The sequence below is a fragment of the Trachurus japonicus genome, chromosome 2 (assembly GCF_045865225.1).
Source record: "Trachurus japonicus isolate A0001 chromosome 2, Traja_1.0".
NCBI classification, from domain to species: domain Eukaryota; kingdom Metazoa; phylum Chordata; class Actinopteri; order Carangiformes; family Carangidae; genus Trachurus; species Trachurus japonicus.
Window position 1 is genome coordinate 10,378,228 of NC_140908.1, and position 14,800 is coordinate 10,393,027.

Here is a 14,800-nt window from a genome sequence, read left to right on the forward strand (position 1 = left end):
GGATTTGCTCCCCGTTCAGCGACAAGAGCATTAGCGAGGTCCAACACTGATGCTGGCTGATAAGGCCCTGACCTGCAGTTGGTCTTTCAGTCTAATCCAAAGGTGCTGGACGGGGCCGAAAAAGCCTTTTCCTAGTTAGAGCTTTATGCAATATTATTTCCTTCAACTGGAACTAAGGGGCCATGGGAAGGTCAGTGGTAATATGCAAAAGGAGGGGTGTGCAGTGCACATACATTTGGTCTTATAGTGAAGATCTGTGATTAAGGTGGTAAGAAGATCTCTGTATCTCCTTATTCTTCTATCAACTGCACAATGTTGGTCAAATAAAACGACTGTTAGACATTTTACTCAAACTGTTCAGCCCTCAGAGAGAGAGTCAAAAGAGCAGCTGATAAAACGAGAGCAGAGAGAGACAGACATACATTCCCGTGCACAGACATATTACGAAAACACTGATATACTGAGAGAGACGGAGAGACGGAGAGAGAGAGGGCAGACTAGCTCAACAGTCCTCGTGTTTTACCCGTTCCCTCACCCTGCCCAAAATCTAATTGTACCATTCCTTATCTGCCATAAGCCTATTCACAAAAAGCTCTACAGGGCACTGTCATTTCAACTCAGCCCGTCTAATTCCAGATTAAATCGTAGCCTTTTCTCCGTCGGTAATTTATGGAAATAACAACTAAGAAAAAGAGGATTTGAGTAATGACATCTTTAAACTTGTCAGGATAATGGCTCAGTGAATGGGGGAGCCTGTGGCACTGCTGTCTTTTTGCTGAAGAGGGTTGCTCGACTGTACCTCCCCCCGTTTCTGCTGCTTCCGTCTTCATCTACTCTTTGTTTCACTCCACGTCACTCTCTCCTCTTCCTCCGGCTTTTGTGTTTTCTTTTGTCATCTGATGTCGACATTTCCCCCTTTTGTGATTCTACCTACTCAGTGTGAATAACAAGACAGATGTTCTTTTGGTGGCTGCTTTAATCCAAAGCACCTTAAGTGACAATGATGGGCTCGAGGAGGGAGGCTTCCTCATGGAAATGAGCCCATTATGCTGCTATATGTTACATTATATGCCATCAAATCATTATCATATCAATTTTAAAATGTCGCTGGATGCATCTCTACCTGACTACTGCAATATAATCCTGAAGCAATTAGTCAAATATTTCAATGAGTCAAGGAAAACGCAGGTGCAGTGACGCAGCATCTTTTTCTAACATCTGACAAAATGAGGATTAATTGATCTGCTTTGAGCTGAATGCTAAGAGCCAGGAGCGATGGGGCTGTCTTAATCTGTGCAGGTATTTGGTTACAAAACAAAGCACAGAGTCAGCGAGACTCATCTTCGCATGGATTTCTGTGTCAAATCTGGTCTGATCGCCACATGGGATGTTTAAAATGATACGTCTGTTTCAGTTTTCCTTTTGAATCCCCTGCTTGTATTATGAGTGGACTCCATCGGTGGCGCTGGTCTCCCTGGGCTCACCCTGCCGGCGTGGCGTTTAATCACAGGGGCTGCAGACACGCCACACTGGGCAAATCAATGATCGCGTGTCTGTGCCCTTTGTTCCAGTCAGGCTGACGCCTAAACCTGTGGTGTGCACCACTGAGGGTGTGATCACACATACAGCGAGTCATCATCATCCTCAACATGCAGACATTGACAAGTTGACTTTCTTCAAATTCACACCCCTGACACCCCCACATCCCAAAAATACAAGTGAGCCGGAGCGAGTGAGCAGGTCACATTCTGGCATCTTTGTCGGACGTCTTCGGTGATCTGTCAAACAAATAGTGTCGGGGGTTTGGATGGAGGAGGGAGGGGGGCAAAGAAATCTAATTTCAGTCGCTGTAACTTCATTTAGCATGATGGACGCGCTTTGCTGTAGCTCATGTAAAGAAACAGCGATATATTAGCATCAGTCCAGATGGCAGGGCCACCACACATTTAATTTGTTATTCTAGGCCTTCCATGCATGAGCCATGGCAACTGATCAGGTGTCAATATTTATCTTATTCTACCCCTGAATGCCTCGTTTAGAGAGAGGGAGGGGGAGGAGATCAGCATTTTCCAACACTATCTAAAACACCTGATTTTACCCTTTCTAACCAAAACCAGAAGAGTTCAGGACTTAAAATAAACACACCCCATGTGTTTGGTGTGAACACGACCTCTAACTCCGCTCATTAATCATGACAAACACAGACATTTGTCCCCTTTTCTTCTCTTTTGGAATATGTTTTCCCTCATGATAATAATGCACTGATGTATTTGAAACACATTTCTGTTGTCTTTAAATGATCTTTTTATTACTGCTGTCTCCAGACCTGAGATTGAGAAGCACTGACCTAGACTTATAGAACGCACAGAGGACGACAGGGCCTGAAATAAACCGGGGAAATGGTGGCCTATCCAGGTCAATCCATCCATCACTGTGCAGTTACTCAGACGGAGGACAGCTCCCCGACAGGGGTCTGAGTGGTTTGGGATTGAGATGGAAGAGCGGGAGAGTTATAGCTCCTGAACCCCCCCCCCCCCCTTTCCTTCTTGAGAAGAACCTTGACAAGGAGGACCTGTCCTGGTTTGGCACAGAGAAGTACTTAGGTACTGTAGAGAGAGGGGGATAAGAGAGGTGGAGGGTTTTTTCCTTAAATCATCACATTTTTATCTGACATGGTGGTATTTCCATATGGCACAGAGGGGACCAGGTTTTAAGTCTGTTCTGTGATTACAGAGCTGTTTCTCTTAACATTTCTTATCACTTTCTCTGCGTTTTGTTCTTGTTCCAAGAATGTGGAGCAGGTGGATTTTCCTCAATTATAAGTCGGGTTATCTAGGAATTCAGGAACCAGACTAGCTGAGTGGTTGGTTGGTTGGTTGGTTGGTTGGATGGATGGATGGATGGATGGATGGATGGATGGATGGATGGATGGATGATGGATGGATGGATGGATGGATGGATGGATGGATGGATGGATGGATGGTGGATGGATGGATGGATGGATGGATGGATGGATGGATGGATGGATGGATGGATGGATGGATGGATGGATGGATGGATGGATGGTGGATGGATGAAGTGCTTACGTTGACCATATAGAGAGATAAAGTGAAAACTGGTAGACTGGTATCTACTCTGAAAAGAGGCCACATTTTCCATCTCTCTTATCTCTGGTGTAGAAAAATGCTTACACTCTTTATTTCCCATCATACGCCAAAGGAATAACCCACAAGCAAATGCCCCCCCATCGTATAGAGACTTGGAGAAAACCATTGCTGTGAGAAAAAAACATCAAAGGCTAAAAAAAAACAGCCGGGGTGCCTCTGAAAGTCCAGCGAGTGGAAACAGTCTTCACACTGAGACTGATAAGAAGCTCTTTCAGTTTCTATGTGACACTCCGGCTCTGCCCTCTTCGCTGTGCAACAGCCATTTAGCTTCGGGAGTGAGTCGTTTTAACCTGTCACCAACAATGAGCGTCAATCAATTTCATTACCTGCAGGCGCAATAAGCAGCTACCTCTGGTGACAAAGGCGTCCTCGGAGCCGCCTGGCTGAAAGTCACTTAGGGCCACTTACTCACATTACACCTGGAAAGTGCAGGAATTAATCTGCTCCTATTCGCAAAGTATATTCAAATCACGTGACCTGGTGTCTTTACACGGTTTCTATCCGTACCCACATCTGCACAGCTTAATGTGTATTAATGTGAGCTGTGTGGGCAATTCCACACAATCATTATAAACCAGGCTTGAATGTAAATGACCATTGCACATTGAACTGTGCATTTTATTCCCAATGCTTTTCATACATTGGAATTAAAATGACACTCTGACTAATAGCTGGACAAATTTCTTGAGAAAAAAAAAAAAGAAAGTGCTTCAGCATGGATGTCTCACCTGTGTGTGTCCTCTGATGAGCCTTTAGGTGGGAGCTCTTGGTGTACACCTTCCTGCAGCCGTTGAACTGACAGCGGTGGATCCTCTTCTTGTTCTCCGGTAGCTCCCCGACGCCGATCACGCACGCCGCGCCCTCCTCCTCGTCCTTCACCCGGACGGGGAGGGCGTGCGCCGCCACCAGCCGGGCGGCGCTCAGCCCCACCTTCCTGGCCACCAGCTTGAGGGTGAGCGTCCCGTCGGCCGAGGCCGTCAGCGTCTGGTTGGGCTTGACCAGGTGGCGGCCCAGCTCCGGCGACGACGGCGGCGTCAGGGAGGTGACGGCGCTCAGCTGGGCCTGGTGGACTCCCTCCATGGCTTCTACATTTTCCAGCCCCTGGCTTTTGGGTTTGAGGTCCCTTTTCGGCGTAGCGGCGGCGGGGAGGTTCTTCCGCGTGGGGCAGAGGATCACCGGCGGCGGGCTCGGGGGCTCGGGGAGACCCGGCAGGCCGGGCAGCAGGGCGTCCGTCAGCTCCTCTTCTCCGTCCTCCTTCAGGTAAGCCGGGGTTAGGAGACCGTCCAGGTCTTGGTCGAAGAGTTCGGACAGACGCTTGGGCTCCGTCTGCAGATAGCGCTCCAGTTCTAGGCAGGTCTGGAAGAGACAGAGAAAACTCGATTTAGATTCAGCTCATGCAAGTTCACACAATTTTGGACAGCTGAACTGAAAATAGCCATCCTCACTCTCAAATCCCACTTGACCATTTCTACAGCCATCAGATCATCTGATATGCCTTCACACGCCGTGGAGAGGGAAATCTGCATGGTGCCATCCCCCCTCTCTCTCGCCCAGACAGACAACTTAGCAGCTCTGCCAGCTGTCACATGTGCACATGCACAGATAGCCTCCAAGACAGCCTGGATTACCTGGCAGCTCCGGCAAGACGCCTGATTACACACTGATTGATTGCAACCGCTGTAGCGCGGAACGAAAGCGAGGCGAGGTGGATCGCGAAGAGGAGAAGTCCTAAACTGCAGAGAACTCCTATCAAACAGCATTTTTTACAGAGCTTTGACAAGCCATGTGTGTACCGGCTTCTACTGAGCCAAGATAGGAAGATTTATTCAGCTGTAGTTATGGTCTGCTTCATCCCTATTACTCCAAACACCTCTCCCCGCGGAGGGCAAATAAAAGACTGCATCCCCAATTTGTGTGAACTGGCATCCTGAGGAGTCTATTACTTTGCAACAAGCTGGCAAAAGGTTTCTGAAAAGGGAGGGAAAGAGACGCTCCATGTCCAAGGATGATGCTATTATGTTTGAACGGACGGCGCCGGTCTGATCCCAGGGATCGTTGTGTTTCGCTTGTAGCCGCTAACCCGTTTTGACAGCCGAGATGGAGGCGAGCGGTTCCACTGGGCGCGTGATACTCGCCACTTCATTTGTGTGTAAATAGGCACTGACAAGACAGAGTAGCTAGTTCCATTATCAGGAATAAGGTTGTGCAGACTGAACACATCAGAGACATTTACAATCTTACAACACACCCTCCTTCCCTTGTTTGCACCTTCTAAAAATAAAACCGCACATGTTTTTTGGAGTGGTTGAGAGGGGGGGGAGGCGTCTGTTGCTAAGGGAGCGCGATTTCACCTCTAAGTCGTCGTTTTTCTTCCAGGAACAAAAAAAAAAGGCTTTGGAGTTGTTGTTTTTTTGACTGTTTACAGTATTTGCATACTGACATCAAATTAAAAAGCTGCTCCAGACCACATCTACAGTAAGAAGAGAAGATAATGTGTTGTGCTTCCTCCCTCCACTGCACGCCTACATGTTTTTTTTTTTCCTCTCTGAAAAATAACTTCTTTCATGCACTGTCTGAGAGGTCTCTCTCTCTCTACTGTTTCCTTGATGGCTGCAGCCAGTGAATCGTGAATTAAATGAGAGGTTTTTTCTTTTTTCCCTCCCTTTATTCTTTCATTCAGAGCTAAATTAAATATTGAAAGCGTCCAGACATGATGAAGAGAATGGCATGCTGCTGCTCCGTGAGGTGCCGGAGAGAAATAAACATTTGCACCCCGGCCTTCGCAACCCCTCCTCTACACCACTCTCCTCCGCACTCATTTTCACCATTCTTTCTGCTTCACCCCCGATCGATTCCGCCAAAATCACCCCTTTTCTCTCTCTCCTTCTTCCCCTCCTTTTCTTCTCATTGTGGTCTCCTCCTCTCCCAAGGTGAGGACTAATTATCCACTAAAACCAACCAGTTGAAGGGGACTTTATTCAGCAAAACGCTGAGGACTGCACACCAAGGTGAGTGCGCGCGCGTGTGCGTAGAGATAGTTCAAGAGAGCGGAAAAGAGGATAGAAACGGATAAGTGAGGGTGAGGAGGGGGGGATAGGGGGAGGAGAGTGATGGAGGGGCAAGGTGAAGGGGAGAGGAGGGAGAGAGACAGAGCGAAGGAAGGTCTTGACTTCATTTTCTCGGTGGGGGGTGAATCCTTTTTGGAAGTGTGACATTTGGCGTAACAGGATCCTGTCAGCGGGCAAACCACACTCACACAGAAAAGGGTTCATGCACACTAAATGTTAGGTTGCGACCCACGGTGATGTGCTGGGAAGTGCTCAGGTGTCAGCTGTGACACAACAAGACACAGAGAGGGAGAGACGGAGTGTGCATTTACAGAATATGGGATGTTTGACAAAGTAAGACGGATGAAAGAGGATGCAGGTGAGGGAGGGGCGGCAGGTATGACAAGCTTAGCATGCATGATCTTCTTTCCTAACATCACTCCATCAACCCCCCCTTCCTTCCTTCCTTCCTTCCCCCCTCTTCCCCCAGGTGGTGACATTAACATTGTTAGAGAGAAGGTCATGCAGTTGATCAGCGGCTCCTGTGTGTGAATAGTGTGTGTACTGTATGTGGCTGCATGTAATTAGGCTAGTTTGGGCTAGTGTGTGCGTGTGCATGTAATTTTGCAAGCGCACATGTATGTGTGAGCTGCATAATTATGCTACTCTGTGTGCAATTACGCAGCTCTTGAGCATGTGTGTGTGTTAGTGTGAACGCCCACGCACATGCATAAACACATCTATTTGCTGCTCTCGTGGGCTTAAGTGAATGTGCAACTTGCATTTTGTGTTTGTGTAGGCAAGAAAACGAAAAGAGCCAAAAAGCGTCGCACAATAGCCAAGATAAAGGAGCCGTAAGGAGCTTCAACTCCGTTTGGACAAACGCCGATTTGGACGGGGTGACTGGAACAGGCCCCGACAAAAAAAAAAAAGAAAAGAGGCTTCATTTCCTAAAAGGCTTTTGGGATGATTCCCTCACACAAACCGGGATAAGCCGAGAGAATCCGGCGCCTGTTCCAGCGGCAGCAGCACCTCCACCTTCAAGCCCGAGAGAATCGGGGACTGTCTGTCCTCCGACCCAAGATTCAAGCATCTCTCCTGAGCGAGACAGTCAGTCATCGGCAGCTATAGGTGCAGGTGTGTCCTAGTAAAGCATGACAGAGTGACAGCGGGCCAAGAAGGACCCTGAAATCCCAGAAGCTAAATGGAATTCAGCCTGTGCTTTTCCTACCGTGACATATCACTGATAAAAAACAAAACGCCTATCAAGATCAATCAAGAGGTGTTGAGAGTATAAAACTGATTTTGACCTTTTAGTCACTCTCAGGTTATATCAGGTGATGTCTCATCTAATGGATTGATCAGTGCAGCTGCACCAAATAAGGTCAAAGTTGAGGCTGAGGTCTTCCTGCAGCGCTGAGGGAGGAAATCCAAGCTACAGTACCACCGCAAAGTACGGGATTATTACCCTCTCCATGAGATTAAAGGTTAGTGTGACCCTCCTGGCGCCACTGCATCATTTTTATTTACTGTCACTGAAAGGTCCGGACTAATTTCATCATCACATCATGTGGTGACATTCTTTCTTCGATCGTTTGATCCGTCATTATCCAGAGGTGAGAACATGCAACGATGAGAAAGAAAACTTCAGATGCTGGAAACCTAGAAAAAGCTCATTATTTAGCTTTGAATTAACTTGTTGAATTAATCAAGCAATTATTAAAGTAGTTGGACAAACTGTTAATGGCTCATTTCAGGGGTTTCAGCTCCAGAGCATGTTAAAATGGGTTTAGCTCTGCAGCTTGATGTATACAGCCCTGCAACACTCTCAAATGATGAAGAATGACTTGCATGGAACACAATGTGTTTCCATTCTCATGCATAAATGCACATCTTATTTTGTGCAGAATTACATAGGAAATGACTGTAGGAAGAGCATCTGTTCATGAACACATAAATCCAGCCACAGGAAGGTGTTGTAGGGTCAGGGTCAGGGTCAGGTCACAGTTTCTCAGATGAGGTCAAATCACTTAAATCTCATCCTCTCCCTCTCCTCTCTGTCACCTTTACCCCAGTAGATGCACACATATTAAAATAAAAGCCAATAAAGAGGGACAAGAATCAGATATAAACGCTCTTGTACTTGTTTTTCTGTGAAACGAGCGGATGCACTCACAAACACACTCTCACTGAATCATGCATGGTGAACACACCTCAGGTTGCTGAGGCTTAAAATACCACAGGTGTGAGAAATGCTTGCTGATCACAAGACGCGCTCCTTCGCAAAGTCAAACTGCGAAGCCATTCACTCTTCATTTCTTTTCATTCTCTGACTTTCAAGTAAAAGTCTCCCCCTCTCTCTCTCTTTCTGCTCCTCACCCTCTCCCCTCCTCTTCCACGAGGCCCTCGGCCTGGCAGCTGATCCTCTCTCTCCCCGCGTCACCTCCCCTCACATTTGGCCTGCGCCGAGCCGCCTGCCATCACCATCAAAGCGCAGGCTGCCTCCCAACTGTTAGCACCCCACTACGTCGCTAATAAAAAGCCTGGGTTATAAATATGAACAGAGGAGCATGCATAATGCCCTAAAGGAAGGCCCAAAACACCGCTAAACAGATAAATGTAATGGGGTGGATATGGCTCATTAATTTTAGGATGATCGTGTTTAGTTTTTACAGATGCCGTGATAGAGACAAGGTGCTATGAATAATATTCAGCAGGGTTGAAAAGGGCAGGACTATAAGGGGGGGCTGGAGGGGGTGATGCAGCACTATTGTTAAATGCACCAAGGGTGGGGAGTGTTGGGGGGGTGCTGTCACATCTTTTCAAATATGACCCATGATTCCCCCCAGCAGCACCATCCTTGCTGAGCTGCGATGAGGACGTCGTTTTTTTTTATTAAGAGTTGAGATTTCGGTCATTGATCTAAATTGTTTGTGATCTCAAATAAAAAGAAAACCATGTTGTTAATTTGTGTAAAATCACAGTAAATGACTGTTGTCTTTTGTATTAATTAGTGGGATTCATTAAAATTTGATTTCATTCATTTTATTGACAGTTAAAGGAGAAGTATGCTCTGTAGCCTGTGGTCAATCCAATGGCTGGAAACAGATGGTTTTTTAGCTTAGCTTATTTTAGCATAGCTTATCTTAGCTGAAGACTGGAAATGGAAGAGACAAGTAAAGAAATTCAAACGCAACCAACCAGCACTCCTGAAGCTGGAGTGTTGTGTTGTGGTGACTCTACACATTTGTTGTCTTGCAGAAACAAAACAAAAAAAAAACAATGCGTGGTTCTGATCTGTCGTCAGCGTCCTTTTCAGCTCCAGACGTGACATTTTCATTACATAGCCAGTGCCATTTCAATATCTGGCAGAGGTTTGATTACTCGTTTTAAAAAAGTGAGTAACATTGGCGTCATGGATGAATTAACGCCCGGCATCTCCGCGGTGGCGCTTCTTTTGTCCATTCGCATTGAACTGACAGTCTGTTCATTACGTGTTGCACGCTGTTATTGAAATCGCACAATGCTGTTGGTCACAGGGAAATAAGAAGGGTGTGAGTGCAACGGCAGCTCTGATTAAAACCCTGATGTGTTAGCCTACAGGTTTTCTCCTTTTCTACCTCTGCTCATTTTTATGACACAGTGTGACTTTACTGACTTTATTTACAGTCGACTTTGTTGTTGCTGTTTGTGATTCTGCGACACACTTGTCACTTTTATCTATAGAAAACTTTTGGCAGCCATTTAATCCAAGTGTGCGATGCCCATATGTGTGTGTCTCTGTGCACACGTGTGCGCCTTGTCCTGCCACAGTGTGTTATAGGGCCGGTGTCTCTCATTGATCTGCTGAGCCGGGCCAAGTCTTCACTTTGAGGTGACAGCTAAATGACCAGTGGCCCGAGGCAGCGGCCATCTCGCCAACAGCCTTTGTGTGTTTGTCTTCCGTGTGTTTGTGTGTGCATGCGCGTGTGTGTTTGCGTCGCAGCGCCTAATCGATACGAAATGATACCGTGCAGGAGCTCATCAGCGGTGGCCATCGCAGCTGACAAAGACGGTAATCTATAGCTTGGCTGAGCAATACTTGCACAGCAGCCCCCCCCCCTTCCCCATCTACACACACACACACACAGACAAAATCTCCAAAAAGCAGCCCCCCTCCCCACCCCTCCTCTCTCTAAGCTCCCCTTCAGGGCTTTTAGCTCCTTCCCTGCACTCGCTAAGAGCTCCGGCCCCCAGATTTCAGACTCCTTGGAGAGCAGCATGGCGTCATCGGCGGCTCCCAGCCGAGCGGGGAACCTGCCTACGGGGGCCGAGAGGAGGGGAAGGGCGGGGGGGAGCGGGGTTGGTGGAGATAATGCTTCATTTTCCTCGACACTGATCTGAATAGCGGAGCGGGCGCCCTCGCGTCACCCTGTTATTCTCGACGGAGCGCGAGGCAGGGGTGCAGAGAGAGTTTTGGCCAGGAGGGATCTTTAAGGGGCTCGGGCAGAGGTGGAAGGAGCAGAGACACAAAGAGGAGAAAAGCTCGAAGGGAAGGGGGGGGGGAGACAAAGCTAATTTATCTGCCTTTACAGAGAGAAGACAGAGGCAGACAGGTGAGAGATGGAGACACAAGCTATGCAAAGAGAGTTTGAAGAGTGGAGGAGGTGAAGGATGAAGCATCGTCTCACCTGCAGATGCATGAGCAAGAAAATTTACATCACAGATTAGGAGGAAAAAAAAATAGAGGGGGAGATAGGTGGCTTGAAAAGCAGCAGACAGGAGACAGGAGTCTTCCTCCTCCTCCTCCTCCTCCTCCTCGCTGACGAACAGCTCCATCTCTCCCGGCAGCCGGGCCTCACCTAGCTTCAGATAACATGCCACGGAAACAGCTTAATTACACACACGGCCTTATCAGACGACATTAGCCTCACAGTAATAATCAGAGGCGCCGTCAGCTCTTCCGTCAAAGCCTGGCAACGCAGCACCTTGAGGCAGTTTTTACACAGTGTGGGCTCCGGGCTGATAACAGACACCGCCAGTTGTTAAAATCACAATTTGCTGACGGAGTTTGAGGGAATAATGCACATTTGGTTGTAAAAACTGACACCTCCTTTTACACACAGTCAGTTTTTGTTTGGATGGGTGCACTAATAGACTTGAAACAGCATCTTCAGTTTTTTTCCTCTTCTTTTATTCAGTTTAATACTTAGATTTACATGCTTTATTTCAGTTTTTCCGCTCTTTGACACATTGTCTTCAGTGGAAACGGGAGATGCGAGCGGTGCTGGTGGGTTTTTTAACGTGACATGTGCGCTGTCTGTGTGCGATTGGTGGGTGGGAGGGTGGGGTGGGGGGGATCTTCAAAAGCGCCTTTCATCTTGCAGGAAAACCACAGTGATGGAGCACTCAGCGCTCCAAAACCTGGTGACCTCTGCTTAATGGAGCAGAAAGACATTTCCCATTGCTTTCTCTGGAGCAGACACAACAGAAAGGCACACATCCTCGTCGTCCCGGCACCGACGAACCAACCCTCTCTCTGTGTTCCCTTCCCTGCATCACAACATGGATGCCCACATGAAGAGCTCCTGTGTTTGAAACAATTCATCTCAATAGAAATGTGACATAACTGCAGCCACGTGTCTTTTTTTACACTTCTCATCACATCTCCACTTTTGACAAGAAGGTGACGAGAGGTAATAAATCTTCATATCCTCCCAAAATGTAAACAGTTGACATATATCTGTGCTCTCGGTGGATAATCCATCGTTCTGCGCAGACAAAGCTGCACACGCATCCTCTAAACGCTGAAAGAAGCTTGACAAGTAAACAGACTGAACTGGTGGAGATCTGCTGACCTTGAGAGAGCGATACAGACGTTATTAAGAGGTCTTAGCGCCTGGGATACAACAAGTGAACAGGGCCTATAAAGACCTCTACTGCTCCATCTAAATAGCTTGTGACAAAGTGTGGAAAATGTCTTTGTTCTGGTATTAAGTCGAGGATGGGAGAGGTGAGGGTGAAATGGGATAGAGGAGAGGAGAGGAGGGGAAGAGAGGAGAGGAGGGGAGAGAAGACGCACCTTGTGAGCGAGGAGGATGAATGATGGAGAGGAGGATGAGATTGGAGAGAGGAGGAGAATAGCAGGAGCATGGAGTGAAGAGGAGAAGGGGGGGATGCTGGAGGGAGGGAGGGAGGGGGAGGTTATAATCCCAGCGACTGGAGCAGTGTTGCACTCGCTAGGGAGGGGAACTCTGTCTCTCTTTAACTGGATTTGGGTGAGCTGCTGTTTATCGGCGTATGAGTCGCCGAGCGCTCCCTCTCAGCTGTCAAAACCATCCTAATCTAATCAGGAGACATTTCAGCCCATTCGCTTTCAACACGGCAGAGTGCAGAGTGCATATTGGACATGTTTGTGTGTGTGTGGGGTTGATAGAGAGGGAGGAAGGGGGCGGCGGCGGTGGTGGCGGCGGCAACAACAGTGGTTTTACACCAGGGCTAGCAGCTTGCAGCAGGATTTGGGGAGTCTGCGCTCCGGATGTGGGGACCCCATTGTGTGCGGCGGGCTGGCTAATCTTCATTACCGCACACAATGACGGGGCAAGAGAATGGGGCCTTGGCTGGAAAAAGGCAAGGAGAAACAAAAGAGTGGCGAGCAGCGAAAAAAGAGAAAGAGGGAGAGAGGGAGGGAGGGGAGGAGGGCCGAAAATAACAGAGAGGGGGGGAGAGATAAAGGGAACAGTGAAGCGGAAAAACTCTGCTTCCTCCTCATACAGTGCCAGTCAGAGAAGGACGCTCGGTACCCCGATCACGTCCACAAACCGTGAAGTGCAACTGTGGCGCCATGCCTGCGCTGATAAGAGCCAAAATGGTTCTTTTCTTACACTGAATAAAAAGCCCACCTCTGCTTTTTTTTCTCTTCCCGCCAGTCATCTTGTGTCCGTGTTTACCCCCGCGCAGGTGTTGTGTAACACTTAGCATCACAGTTTCAGTCGTCCTCACTCATTACGACACGAAACCTCAAAAAAAAAAAAGTGGTTGGGGGGGGCGTGCTAGCAAGAAAACAAGCGTGAGCAGCGAAAGCAGGTCAGTGGAACAGTCTCGCAAGGCCAAGGTGGATTAGCTCAGGGTCGCAGACGTTGTGTTTTCAAGGGGGGGGTTCTGTGTGGTTACGCAAGAGCGTGTGTGTATATGTGTGTGTGCATCTCGGTGACTTTACATGCATGCGAGACCGTGCAAACAGGAGGTGGGGCGCTGTCATTCTGTCTATTATTCCGCCAATGCTTTCAAAAACCGAACCTGAGCGACTAAGATTAGCCCAAGCTGCTTAAAATATTGAAAGACGTCTCCGTGCCACCGCTGCTGCTGCTGCTGCTGCTGCTGCTGCTGCTGCTGCTGCTGCTGTGGGCTCTCCTCCAAGAGATAGTGGAGAGGAGAGTGCATGGGAGTTTAGGTTGTATGCAGATGGGCGGGGAGAGCTGAACCCGTTCACCCTGCGGCGCAGAGTGGCTGGCACCGGCAGGAGTGTGAGGACTTTTTCACCCCGATTTCATCCCGACAATGTTTGGGCTGCTCAGCGGAGAGGGAAAGAGGGTGGTTAGACGCTCAGAGAAAAGGTGTGAGGGACTCATTGACTTTGGCCTTTTGCTCTGTGTGTATGTGTGTGTGTGTGTTCTGCACATAGAGCATTCAGAAGTGATTACAGGGAAAAGGCCAAAGCACCAGAATTAAGATTTGGGGTTAAAGTGTTAAAGGCTGGCAAATTAACATGTTTTAAATGAATGGGTGGGGGGGTTATGACAGTTGCAGTGGAACGTGTGCAACACAGGAGCAAGTGCATGTGTTTATGTACATAAAGTACACACATGCCACCTGCTCTGCTGAATATTCAACTGCCAATTTTCTTACTGATGCACACACGGGTACAAACACACATGTAAACCCAATAAACTCTGTCTGTGAAGCTCTTTCTCTTTCAATTTCTTGCACAAACACACACACACACACTCTCACACACCAGTGAAAATTATTGATGTGCTCTCTTATAAAACAGTGGCTGCTCCCTAAAGTATTCCTGGCAACATCACAGGCTGAAAATAGCTGCCGACCCAAATAACTTTCCCCGCCGGAACAGAGAAGGAGCCAGACCACAGCCACCGGCGACTGGCTTTACTAATTGGCATCATTTTACAATGAAATAATATCTGGGGCAATAGACTGAATAACACATAGCAGTAAACTGAGAGAGAGTGGGAGGATGTGTCGTCTAGCCACGCAAATGCTCGCAGAGACGGGGCGATTTGAGGGAGGGAGGGCTGACGGAGGGGGGAGGACTGGGGATGCCTTCGCTCTTGTTAGCATAAGTTATCAGATTCTCCTCCCTGAAAATAAGCAAGGGGGAATTGGGTAGTGAAACATTTATGTGACAACATCAGTTTAGTTAAAAGACGGGAAAAACATCAAGCGGCAGGGGTTCTTAAATGTTTCTAAATCGCAAACTGGTATTTGTATCACTCATACTGATAGTTCACTGCTATTGACTCATTTCTACACAGGGAGATGAGATAATAGAAAAATCTATGAACAGATTCTGTTACTGGAAGACAT

The 14,800-nt window shown here is 47.9% G+C and overlaps 1 protein-coding gene across 1 annotated transcript in view; it reads right to left on the bottom strand.

The window, feature by feature from the left end:
• Positions 1-14,800, bottom strand: part of klf7a (Kruppel like factor 7a) — a 32,036-nt gene that overhangs the window by 7,401 nt on the left and 9,835 nt on the right. The window contains exon 2 of the mRNA XM_085800745.1: positions 3,896-4,523. Coding sequence (XP_085656871.1) covers positions 3,896-4,523 — 628 coding nt within the window. The remainder of the gene's footprint in view (positions 1-3,895; positions 4,524-14,800) is intronic.